The 12,904-nt window shown below is 40.1% G+C and overlaps 1 protein-coding gene across 1 annotated transcript in view; it reads right to left on the bottom strand.

Moving 5' to 3' along the window:
- Positions 1 to 12,672, bottom strand: part of NFIX (nuclear factor I X) — a 261,782-nt gene extending 249,110 nt beyond the window's left edge. The window contains exons 1-2 of the mRNA XM_083355813.1: positions 12,664 to 12,672; positions 12,243 to 12,399 (exon numbers count right to left, since the gene is read on the bottom strand). Coding sequence (XP_083211939.1) covers positions 12,243 to 12,269 — 27 coding nt within the window. The 5' untranslated portion in view covers positions 12,270 to 12,399; positions 12,664 to 12,672. The remainder of the gene's footprint in view (positions 1 to 12,242; positions 12,400 to 12,663) is intronic.
- Between the last annotated feature and the right edge of the window lie 232 nt (positions 12,673 to 12,904).

Below are 12,904 nucleotides of genomic sequence, written 5' to 3'. Positions count from 1 at the left end.
ATCAGCCATCCAGAGTCACGTGGTGATTGGCCCTCCGTATAAATTTAATGTTTAATAAAAAAAATCATAAATCAAGCCTCCCTGCATGGTTTAAATTCTCTGATAAATTGCATGGAACTCCAAGGAACTGGAAAGCATGCCTGCAAACTGCCCTCCTATTTGGCTGGAGATCCCACAGACATTCTGGGTCTGGTCATTAGACAAGCAAAACTGGGGAACAGACCAACCTTTCTGCCCAAGCAATCCACTGCTGTTCCTATTCAAAGGGCCCTACTGGTATACCTGCATCCTGAATCTCCCATACATAGTAAAAACAAAACTCCCAAAACCTTAAACAGAAATAATTATAACCTCTGGAATGTGGCCTTCAATTTATCCTCAAAATTAAGGCGGGAGTAGAAAGATATCCCCAAAGAAAATTGTTTTTTGAAAAGAAAAGTAAGGTGCTATGAGCTGACAGCAGAAATAAGACCAATTAGTAAGTTGCTCTGCTGTCTTATTTAGTCTAGAAGTCCATAAAGGATAGGGACACATACTGTAGGTACATGCAAATGCACACGTGCCTACCCCTTTTTTTCATTAGAGAAAGAGTATTGTGCTCCTGAACTCAAACCAAGCCCTTTGCACGTATAACAGTATTTCTATTTATACATAATGGTTTTAGACTTGAAGTCTGTCACAACAGCTGGGGTTATGTGATCGTTCTTCTTTACAAGCCCACTTGATAAGTTAAGTCTTCAAGTAGAGTCCTGCAATTCTTCTTGCAAAAACACAGCACAATCCAAAAGACGAGTGGCCTGAATTTCAAAATTTTAAATTCATGAGAAACTGGTTAAATGTTGGCCTCTGTTTCCAAACTGTAAAATGGGAATAAGGGAAATCTACTTCACTGTCAAAACAATTGAAAGAGTGGGCTGAGTCTGTCCAGCTGGAGCTTTGGAATCAGAAGAGCTGTTAACAAATACATCTATCGAAGATCCTCTTCCTTTGTCAACTACGAAATACTCCGTGTGTGCCACTAATTAGAGAAGAGGGATCGTTTTCCCAAGCAAGCCCATGTGCTGCACTGCCTTAATTATCAGCCAACAGTTTTAGCTGCAGCTTTAAATTAGTTCCACACAATGCTCCTCCACCCACCCAGATGCAGACTCTGCCCTAAGCTTGCCAGATAAATGCCAGGAATGGATAAAGCAGGGACTGGCAAAAAGTAACAGTGGCTTCACTTTCTTTGGGTGGGAAGATCCAATCCCAGATATCTATATATCATTCTGCATCTCTAGTGTGTGCAGGTACAACTTCCATAGTAGACAAAGAGCTACTAGTAAGAAATCAATGCTATGCATTCCTTTCAATAGGCTTTTTCCCTCTTAGATTGGGTTTCTTGGGTATGTGCAGAACATGCAGTAGAAACAAGACCTGTTTGAAGAGGATGCAATCAGAAAAAGATACATGCTGACACTGAAATGAAGAAATACATTACAAAATCATTACATATTAGTTCTACAATAGTTTGTGTACTTAGATTCAATAGCAATGTTTGTGGTAGAGGTGGCATCTTTGAGTAAAATTATCTATATTTATGCAGTATTAACCTCAGTTGTTTGTTAAATATTTTATTTATCAAAACATTTTCTGTTCACTGGAGTTAGTCATGCAACACACACACACACACACAGTCTTTCTATGAAGTCATAAATATAGATGGATACAGAGTAGGTACATGCCAATTAATAATGTAATCAAATAAATAAATACAGAATAATCTTTTAACTTGAAAGACTATTATTTCAATATATTTCCTAATATTAATCACTTCTTGGTTTTCTAAAGTACTTTCTCTGATGAGATTAAATATAAGATTTGTCAGAATGCAAATATATATCTATTCCATATTCGGAAGAAAAATAACTCAAGAGATTCCTGCATATCCTGAATCCTTCGGGAGAAGGGTGGTATACAAATATAATAAAATAAAAATAAATATTATTTTATACCAAAAATAGTGAATATTTTCTGTTTATTTTTATTGTTTTGATTTTGTCATACATTGAATTAAATGTGATTATTCTAACAAAAGTTAGACATTTCAGTGTACATTCATAAAGTCTGAAGAGATTTGCTAAAATTTAACTGAGTAAAGATTTTGCTAAGAGCAGATTATAAATATATAGCTATCAACAGCTTTTCAGTTTCAGGTCTTAGTGCACTCTGGGTTTTTAAATATTGGCTAAGTAATGGGTAAGAAGTGAGGATGATGGGTGGAGCAGTGTTAAAAAATAAAAAATAAATATTCCATTTTCTCCTGAGGGGATCTTATTAAGAAAGTCTCCACTATCACCATAATTTAAATCCTTTAACTTTTTTGTAACCTGTTTGTAGCTATTTTAATTAGTTTTTTTTAAAAAAGAAAATCTTATGATAAACAATTCTAAGTACACTTTGAATTTGTAGAATTTTGTCAGAAATATTCTTTGTCTCCTAAATGGAATCCTGATGGCCTTGTGTAAAAAGTGTAAAAGTGATGCAAAAAGAATTTTTAGAAAAAGAAGTAAAAAATTGACAATGCATCTCACGCATTTTCATTGCTCTGTATGAGTTGGCAAAAAATTATTTTCCAGGATAAGGTAGCACCATGGATCTGGCTCATTCTTATTAGCGACTTTTTGCTATCTGTGACTACAGCACAAGAGAACCGTGTCTATGCCCAATCTCAAACCAATAAATGCTAAAGGGCTATTCGTTCTTTCAGTGGTGAGCAACGACAGAGGTCCTTAGGTCTCCTCAAAACAAAACCCTCACCCAGTAGGAAAGAATAGTTTTCCAAATCAAGAATCACAAAATGAATTCCCAGGCATCTCCAGCCTAAGCCATTCAAAAGCATTACCTGAAATTGCCGGAGAACCTGAGCCTGGGTTCTGGGTATAGCTGAAGTCTCTCAGTAAAGACCAATCTTCCCCAACCCTTTGAATGGATTAGAATCTAGACTACAAGTCCCAATCCTCCCAATGAGCATAAGCAATAATCAGGCAGAAGCTATTGCAATGACCAACATCCTAATGGCATGGTGACTTAGAGAAGGTGGTACCCTACGCAGTCTAATGCAACTACAACCTTGTCCTTCACAGGGAGTGTTGCCATGGGGGGCACCCTGTCTATTTCATTGCAGAACTAAAGAAGGCACTGGCACTACAGCAACTACTGTATTAAATGGAGTGGTGGGGTTCATAGTTCAAGACATTCAGAGAGCCCCAGATTAGAAAAAGTTTATAGTGAACATTAAGCTGGATGAACCAATGACCTGAGTCAAGAAAAACTATGCCATGCCAAGAAAAAAAATCTATTTGAACTTATCCAATCATTGGTAAACACTGATGCTAGAAATGGAAAACTTTAAATATGGGTTTTAGTCAAAATTAGCAAGCTATATGTAAAGATGTTGCTTTTCAGAAATTATGATTTTTCAAGGTGTTTGGTGCTGATTTCATTTTAAAAGTGTACTATTGTTTTCTCTAAAGTTATTATATTTTATTATTCCAATTTCCCCACCCCACTTTCTTTTTCTGCCCAGCTTGCCTAAGAGACTCTCAGTGACATTAAATGCTATCAAATATATGCACACACAGACACATACAGTGTCACACTTTGAGGATCCAAAGAATTAAGTCAGGAGTTACAAGGGATTCTATGGCTGTAATAAACAAGTACTTTCTTTTTCCCAGGTTAAATCCATCCCAAACTCCCAGATAGCTGAAATCAGTCTGTTCAAATCCTAGAAACATCTTCTTCCCATTTACCCAAACATCATGGTTAGACAAATGCCATGCTGTTAATTTTGGGTCCTGAACTCTCTCACTAGGAATCAGGAAGGAGCACTGTGTATTTTGTTGAATCAAAAGTTGCCTAATAAAGGGCAACAATTATAATAACAGAGATTAGGAATTTTGGAGCTACACTATCTTTCAAGGCCCTGATTTATATCTTGCCTTGGCATTGAAGTGGAAGCTCCTAAAATGGGAGGGTTCATCGTCCCCCTGATGATGGCAGCATATGGAAAAGTAATGCATAATGAATGAAGGCTGCAGACTTAAGAGTGGTTTCCTCCTTCCCCAATGTATCCAGCCACATTTTCTCTTGGCAAACATCAATATGGTACAATTTAGACAGAAGGATGAAAAGAGAGCAAGCCACTTTAACTCTTCCCCATCGCTCTGAGACTCCAAAACTTGAGGCAATCATGAAACTACGGACTTGAAGATAACCAAGCTTTGTTTTGGAATAAAGTTTGGAAAAAGAGAAAATACACACAAGGGAAGTTTCAGAATAATAGAAACATAGAATGTCAAGAAGACAATATGATAGCCAACCAAACTGTCACCCTAAGACAAGAAATAGTTAGTTAAACAAATTGACAGGATGTGGATTTAATGAAGATTATTTGGGAATGGGATAAACAGAAAGTTTCTTGCCATATTTGCTACACGCTTGGGAACATGACCTCATGCTGCATAAATGAGTTATTTGGCGAATCAGCGCTCAAGTAAACAAGTCTCCATCCATAGGTTTTAGGCATATGGAGTAGCATTCTGCCTGCCAGAGCTAGTACCAATTCTCTGGAAGCTACTCTAAAAAACAGGATCTATCCATAAAAATACATATGAAGTTCCTTATTGCATTAGGCCTGCAACCAACCATAATAAAAAAGGCAACACAATGCATAAAAAATGTACAGCAGGTATATATTCAGGGATTATACACAGATGCCTGGGACCAAAGCACCTGAAGGCAGAACAAGAAGCAACGGATGGAAACTAATCAAGGAAAGAACCAACCTAGAACTAAGGAGCAATTTCCTGAGAGTGAGAATAATCCATCAGTAGAATGGCTTGCCTTCAGCAGTTGTGGGTGCTCCAACACTGGAGGTTTTTAAGAAGAGATTGGACAGCCATTTGTCCAGAATGGTATAGGGACTCCTGCTTGTGTAGGGGGTTGGACTAGAAGGCCTCCCTGCGAACTCTATTATTGTGTTAATTTCTGTTAATGTACAGGGATGTAAAGAACTGCAAGGATGAAGAGTTTTGCTATGTTTAGGAGCAGCACTCTTTTATCCTCCACTCAAAAGGCTGCAATAGACAGGAACCCTATCGTGCACATATGTACATAGTTGTCCAGGTATAGCTACATAAAAATAGGGGGGAATGTTTGCCACCATAAATTTTCACTTCATGGGTGTAATAATCATGGATGCCTTTTGTGTGCACATCTCTTACTTAATCTAGAGGTATTCTACTAAAACCTTGAACATATTTCAAATTGTGTGGGGGATGAATTGTGACAATTTTTGTTTAGATTATGCAGCAAGGACCCATGAAATATATAGCAAGTAGGGTTTATTGTAGTATGTACAAGAAGAATCATAGGCAACTTTCTGCTACATTGGAACTACACAGCCAGAAAACCCTGGACCATCACGTTTGCTTTTCTCCCACAGTTTGCACCAAACCTGGTTTGTGTCACAAAGACCCCCAAGTACTGCAAACATATATTACAGAGTGTTCGTACATATTTCACATTTTCTAAAAATTGGACAATTATGTACATTGTTCATGAGTCATGTACACTGCAATGTTAACTGCACACTGATTTATTAGCTATGTGTACCCAAAGAGATATAACTTTTTCCTCCAAAACATCAGGTGCTGAGTTTTGATACTGAATATACAGGGGGAGAGTCAAAACAGGAACTTTCTGAAGACAAACTAACAATGGGGATAAAAATGTATACAGGGAATTTTCTGTAAAAATATTCCTTTGATGCTACTGAAATTCATTGTACAAAAATGAAAATCTGTTAAAAATTATGAAGCCTTGGTTGATCATTCTAATAAAAATAAGTTGTTTACAGTTTACAAATAAGTGTCTATTGATATCCCAAACTGTGAAAGTTTATAAATATCTTAATGAATTGTTTGTAAACTCACCTGAATGCTCATCTCAACACTGCATAAATGTTTATTTATAGGCTCCCTAATTTCAGACTATTTACTGTGTAGTGTATTGTTCTATTCTGCTTTGTATTTGTATGCATCTTGATACTTTCAATGTTACCTAAGGGAAAATTCTTTACAACCCACAACACAAATACAAAAAATATTTTTGAATCTTTTCCTTTTACCGAAAGATTTACCCCATATATTTTTTTTACTTTCTCCAGAAGGATCTCTAGCAAAACTCCCTGTGAGCAATTACACAAGTGACTAAAATTCATGGCTTACCAGGACAGTATAAAAATTATCCTTAGACATGTAAGGCATAAAAGGAATGGGGGAAAGGAAAACATTTCCATTTCAGATTACAATAGAACCATTTTCTAGATTTGGTCAGGCTTCACCAGGGCATTACATGGCCTCAAACTGTAAAAAAACATTTTAAAAGTGTTCGTTCAGAGCTCTTTCAAGCAAGGGTTTCCAGACACAAGAAACAAAAAGCTAATAAATGCAACCGGAATCTGTCCAGCAGCTACAAAAGTAAAGCAATAACTGCATTTTCAGGAATTTAAGACCTACATGTTTCCATATTATCTATAGCAGTCTAATGTAGGCCTTTCTGATACTCAAGTACAGATAGTCTCAGAAATGGATAGGCCAGAAAAAACTTACAACTTTTATATTGCAAGCCATCTCTTGAATAATAACCAAGGAAAGTAATCAGCTGGAGAATATTAACTCATTTATTTTCACTGTTGAAATCCCTCGATTTGAAATCCCTGTCTTTCTTTCCCCAAAACTTTAAAAGTTAGGGAGGGAGGGAGGGAGGGAGGGAGAGAGAGAGAGAGAGAGAGAGAGAGAGAGAGAGAGAGAGAGAGAGAGAGAGAGAGAAGTTAATTTTACTGTATGTCAGTTTTTAGAAGTGACGTACAGAGATGGTGGTGAACAAATGCCAGTATAGGTTAGCTTTACGTGTTTGATCTGGAGCATACAGTATATATAATATGTATACCCACACCATCTTAGGAACTTGCATAGAGATGTCAGTATTGTTAAAGGACAAAGAAAACTGGCTGACAATTTTTCATTATTTTTCTGAAACCCTTTATCCTAAGCATGAAATATTTGTGGACCAGCACCCATCCAGATAGTTCTACAATACTGTAGTGAGATAAGCTTGTATGATATTTAAGATTGCCAAAACCTTGAAATACCATCAGAAAGATGTGCTACAGTATTAACTGAAAGCAGGTCTTGAAGATCAGCTGTATAAAATATATTTCAGGCTGTCTACAGCAACTGCTTTCAGTGACAATGATTTGGGGCTAACCCTGCAAGCTGTAAACATTTTGCCAAGTGCTCTGCCATTACAATACTCAACAAGTATTTGCACAAGCCAGTGTTATATCTATGCAGTTTGTAGTTACAGAGAAAAAGTTTTATGGTCAACAGGCAATGTAACATAAGCAAGGGCATAAGCAAGGGCAAATACTCATTTTGATTGAAAAAACCTGCTTGTTTTTTATTATACACAAATCTATACATATACACATCACACTTAAAGTGGTGATCTTAAAGGTCCTGTTCAAGCATAGGGTTTTTTTAATGAAAACAAGAGAACACATAATTTTAGATGTTTTTTAAAAAAAAGAATATGCAGGCCCAATTCCTACCCATTCACATTCCTTTGCTAAATACACACCAACTGTAAAATTCTCACTCTACACACACACACACACACACACACACAACAGTCTACATGCCTTCATTGATCCTATCTCCGCAACCTGCTTTGATGTTCCTAGCAATCTGATATACATGCAGAACTAAAATTTCAACTATTTTTCCTTAACAGACCACAGTCTTCTTAATACAAAAGAGATCAAGTTTAATGATGAAGTACATTGAGTGTTAAAGTCCAGCATTTTACCACAGAATAAATGAACCATTTCCACAATGATGGCCACTTCAAGAAGTGACTCCTAGCATTCAATACCACCACTTAAGACTGGTTGCCTGAGGTACTAGGGCAAGTCAAGGCTGTGGAACCAAACTTGTCATTTAACAGAATCAGATCCTGTTGAGTATAATAGAGAGTTATATTTAATCTGAGAGGAAAGAATCAAGCTTAATATTAAGCTGTTCTGGAGACTTGAAAACTGATAGAACACTAAACAGAAAAAATGGTTCCACAGAGGATGATGGAGGAGAGGCAATTTGGATAGTAATCACAAGCCCGAGCTGCAGGAACAGAGGACCAGGCCTAAGAATTGTAGTAGCAACAACAACAAACAATTTAGAGTGAAGAGGAAAATGCTTCTGTTATCTACTGAGGGCCTTTGCCATAGATGAAGCCAGGTTTGTTCAATGCATCAGACACAAATAAAAGACAAGTCTTTTCAAGAGCACAAGGTTTTCCTTCTCAGAAGCAGGAATGAAACTAGACTCTACTTTGGCATCAACCCAAAGGCAAGACAAAAACAAAGAATTGAACACCAAGCCAGATAAGGATGCCCCTTTCCAAAAACACCCTCTGGAACTTACCATGAGCACTTGCTTTGCAGGATATACAGGCAGGTACTTTCCTGTCTACTGTCAACTAGACTGCAAGCTAACTAGCTATGAACTGATGTCAACCATCTTTATAAAGGAGCACAATATAAAGGCTACGTCTACCACAAAAATATGTATCTTCCCTTAAATTAGGAACTATTAGGATAATAGGTTTTAACCTGTGATTCATTTTCAGGCCTTGCCCACCCCACCCCCAGAATATTGGTTTTTTTTTCATGTAGGGCATTCATATATGTTTAAATAGTATGTCTAAATTGTATCTAAAACTGATAAACTAATAATAGTTTATTAAAAAAATAAAAATCCTCAAAAATAGTCTCATTTTTTAAAAAATACATAAATTAATAAGCTGATTAAAAGACGTCAAGCTGAGGTTGAGAAATAAAAATGTGAGTATGCCATATTATTATCAAGTAAGATGCTTAGGACTGTACTGCTGCCTATCAGGAGACATAATTTTTTAGACTTAAAAAAAGTAATTCATAAAGGGATTTATAAACTTTTACCTAATTCACTATATTGCAAGCTTTTAAAATACCAACTTATTTGACAATATTTTGTTACTATAAAATTGTATTTTATTATTTGCATACACATGAAATTTAGGAGTACCTTTATCTTTTGATGTATTTGTTTGATAGTTATATTCAATTTATATAGTCGTCCATTTGGGCAGCTAACAACAATAAAAATCCATCAGAAAAACACCAAAAAGTGTTTAGTTCTAATAGATCTACTATTAGAAATATTATTTGGTTAAAGCAAATAAAATCTGCATTACTGTTAAATATTCTATAATTGAAAGGGCAAACATAAAATGTTTGTATAAATAAGAATAAAAGAGTACATGATTTCTGCATTCCAAATCACTACAAGGAAAACCATGCATGCAGTACATATATATTCATCCTTGTATGTTATGTGCCATCCGTGTATGCTATGTGCGTGAACATAGACATGTGGGAAGTTTATTACATATACTGAAATATGTGTATTATGAACACAACATGTAGAACGTTGGCAAACCGCAAACACTGACAATCAGCCCGTGAAATGTCAGGCTTCGGCCACTTACTAAATTTTATAAACTATACTTCATTAGTAGTACGACTGCTGCGAGAGACAGGGATACTTATAACAACAAATGTCAACTGCTGCTAAAATCCCAAGAAACTTTACTGGTACAATAACTGCTCCACTTTTCAAGAAAACTGATATTCTCCTGCATTTCACTATTCAGCAAGAGTGAGAAAATATTTTTTTCCCCGCTCATCACGCGAATTTTTCCTTCTCCCTGCAAGAGAGCCATCCCCGTCAAATCGGTCACAAAATCAGCAGAGGAAAAAGTGAACTTTCAGCGCGAACCAAAGCGCCAGACGGCTCTGGACTTGGTCCCTGGGAAGGCAGGAGGAGCTCCTTTTCCCCGCTCCCCACCCTCACCCGCCAGAGCTCGCGCAAGCACAACAGCTCGCGCACGGCACAGCTGTGTCCAGCTACGCGCCTCGGACGGGGCTGCCCGGGGCTGGCGCTGACTGAAGAGCCAAGAGGGCACCGGTTCTTTCAACTGTCCCGACGCGTTTCTAAAAAGAAGCGGCCGGGGGGGGGGGCACAACTACGCCTTCTTGTCCCGTTTATCCTCATTAACACCTTCCTCGTAAGCAGGGAGTATTTTCAGAGACAGTTTGGGGCGCTGAAAAAGAATCGCCCCTTCTTCGTTCTAACGTCAAAAGGGGCAAACCTTCTTATATGTGTGAATGGCCTGCAGTTGCTAGCGAAGCTGGCGGTGGGGGCAGAGAGAACAGTTCTAGCATGCTCCTTCGTTTGGAGTTGCCTTTTCGCCCACTCGGGAGCCAACCTCCGCGGCGCCCACCTTTTTTCCTCTCGCCTTTCAAGGAACCGGGCGCATTGCGCGCAAAGAGGCGCTGGTGACCCCCGACGCGTCTCCCCGCCTGCCTCCTCCCGCGCCCCACCGCCCGGCCATTATCTGCCAAAATCCCCGCGGAAAAGACGTCCGGAAAGCAGCCTCGTAAGCCCCAGAGTTGCCGGCAGGAAAGAGGGAATTATGGAGGGCAGGCCGTGCCGGCTGGCGGAAAAAGATGGTCACAAAAATTGGGTCAACTAGCCCGATCCAATTCCGGGGACGTTTGAGAGTGGAAATGGGGAGGCTACTCTAAAATCTTCGGAGTCTCTGAGCTATTCGATTTCTTTAAGATTTGAACTCTTCCCTCCCCCCACAAATCTTGTCTTCACTCTGTGTTTTAGTGCCCCCCCCCAGCCAGTAAATATGTTGGCTCCACAAAGTACCACCTTTATATCCGAATTATAACAATCTTCGACAGAGATTTATTTCTCGCCAAAAGCACCCTCTCTCTCCCTCTCCCAAAGCGCGGAAAGCTCCACAGAGGAGTCCCTGCGGGAACTCTGACCTCGGCGGAAGGTTGCCTCGAACCCACCTTTTTTTGCTCTAATGTAGAAAGGGAGAAATCCTACTCCGCCTCCAGGCCCGAGACCACGCAGGGCAAAAACCAGAGAGGATCCCCCAAATGGGGCCTCCCCTCTTCAAAAGGGGTATCTGGCTGCTCCTGCTTTAAACCTGAAAAGGCGCCAATTTTTTTACATTTATACAAACGTATCAAACTTGTATGCAAAAAGAAACCCCGTTGTCTACCTGAGGTTGTCCTAGAAGGTGGTGGAAAGAAGCAATTATTTTAAAATAGGAAAAAAAATAAGTTTATTATAAAAAGTATCTAACTTTCATCAGACAAGCACTGGAGGGGAGGCAGATAAAGGGACAGAACTACTTTAAGACTGGGGCTAAAGCCAACCTCTCCAAAAAAATATCCCAGGTAGCGCACCGCCTTTGGCTGGAAACCCCTCCCAGCGCAAAGTGGCCCCCTCTTTTCCTTAATCCCTTTCCTTTCTCCTGAAGACCCGGTGCCCACCCAGGACAGCCACTGATGTGCAACTTCAGTTCTGCAAGAGCGGAAAGAAGCAAACGTTAAAACTGTTCCTGAACTTTAGAAACTTTGCCAGCCCGTCAAAATATCCCCACCCTTCTCCCCCTTAACGCAGCAACCTTTATCTTTCCCACCCCCATCTCTCCAGCCATAGTCTCATCCGCGCCACCGGTAACTCAGCCTGGTTTTCTACTATCTCTTCTTCCACCCCCCACCCATCCCCGCCGTTAATTTTTTTTAAATAAATTTGGGGGAAGCGCCATTTTCTGATCTCCTAAACCCGTGTGCAGTGAATATAACAAAGAGCTTGGAAAGATGCCACCTCTCCCTTTCCTCTCTTTCCCTCTCTCTCCCCCCTAACTTCCCTCCCTCTGCCTGCTCTCTGCAGAGGGAAAGACGCGAGGAATTCTTTCTTCCCCAGCAAAACCACGCAAGACGACAGAAATAACTCTCAAACCAGCGGCGGAGGCAAGACTGGCAGCGGCGGCAACGGCAGCAGCAACAACATAGGACAGATAAACGAACAAGCGAGCGAGCGCACTCAAAAGGCAAAAGGAAAAGGGGGGAGGAAGAGAGAGAGAGAGAGAGAGAGAGATAAAAAGCGAAGCAAAACACAAACAGCAAAAGAGTTTGAGTCTGTCCCGTAAGGGAAAAGCGCGCTCACCCCTCCCCGCGCCCGCCGCTGCCCTCTCCCGCCAGGCCGTAGCCGAGCTCAGCTAGTTGTTACCTGGGTCAGGCAGTACGGGGAGTACATGATTACTTTTGGACTTTGCTTTTGCGGGATTGTGTTCACAAGGCGAGCAGCTGCATAACTCGGGCTGCTGCGGCTCCTTCTCGCGGTGCCTCTACTGCTCCATACTGGTCTGTAACCCCGCCTTGGAGCTCTGAAAGTGAAAGTTTAGACAAAGTTTGGAACGGAGAACACTTTTGCCTTGAAAAAAATTGTTCAGCCTTTGAGCTCCCTCCCACTCATCCCCCTCCCGCCCATGCACGCGCGCGCGCGCGCACACACACACACACACACACACCACTCAGAAACTCTTCTCGCTTGCTAGCAAGTTTTAGATTCCTTTGAAGCCGATATTAATAATCTCCAAAGACGAAGAATGCCTTCTAGCCAAGATCTCTCCCCACCGCCCACCGCCCACCTCTTTCCTTGGTGGGGAATCTGCGCTAGCGGGGGGGGGGGCGGTGAGGGAGGCTAATGGACGCATTTTTTTAAAAAAAAGGGAGGAAGAACGTGGCACCGGCGATAGAAGCTTGAGAAGCTAGCCCGATTTAAGGTATTGTTTTTCACTGGGCATCAAAACGCCACCCCATACATCAGTGGGGCGAAGGTGATGCCAGTCAGTTGTGCTGAAAGTCACTCACGCTTTCTATGACATTCCA

The sequence above is a fragment of the Vipera ursinii genome, assembly GCF_947247035.1.
Source record: "Vipera ursinii genome assembly, chromosome: 2".
NCBI lineage: Eukaryota > Metazoa > Chordata > Lepidosauria > Squamata > Viperidae > Vipera > Vipera ursinii.
The sequence above is the reverse complement of the archived record's forward strand: the minus strand, read 5'-3'. Positions and strand labels throughout refer to the sequence as shown.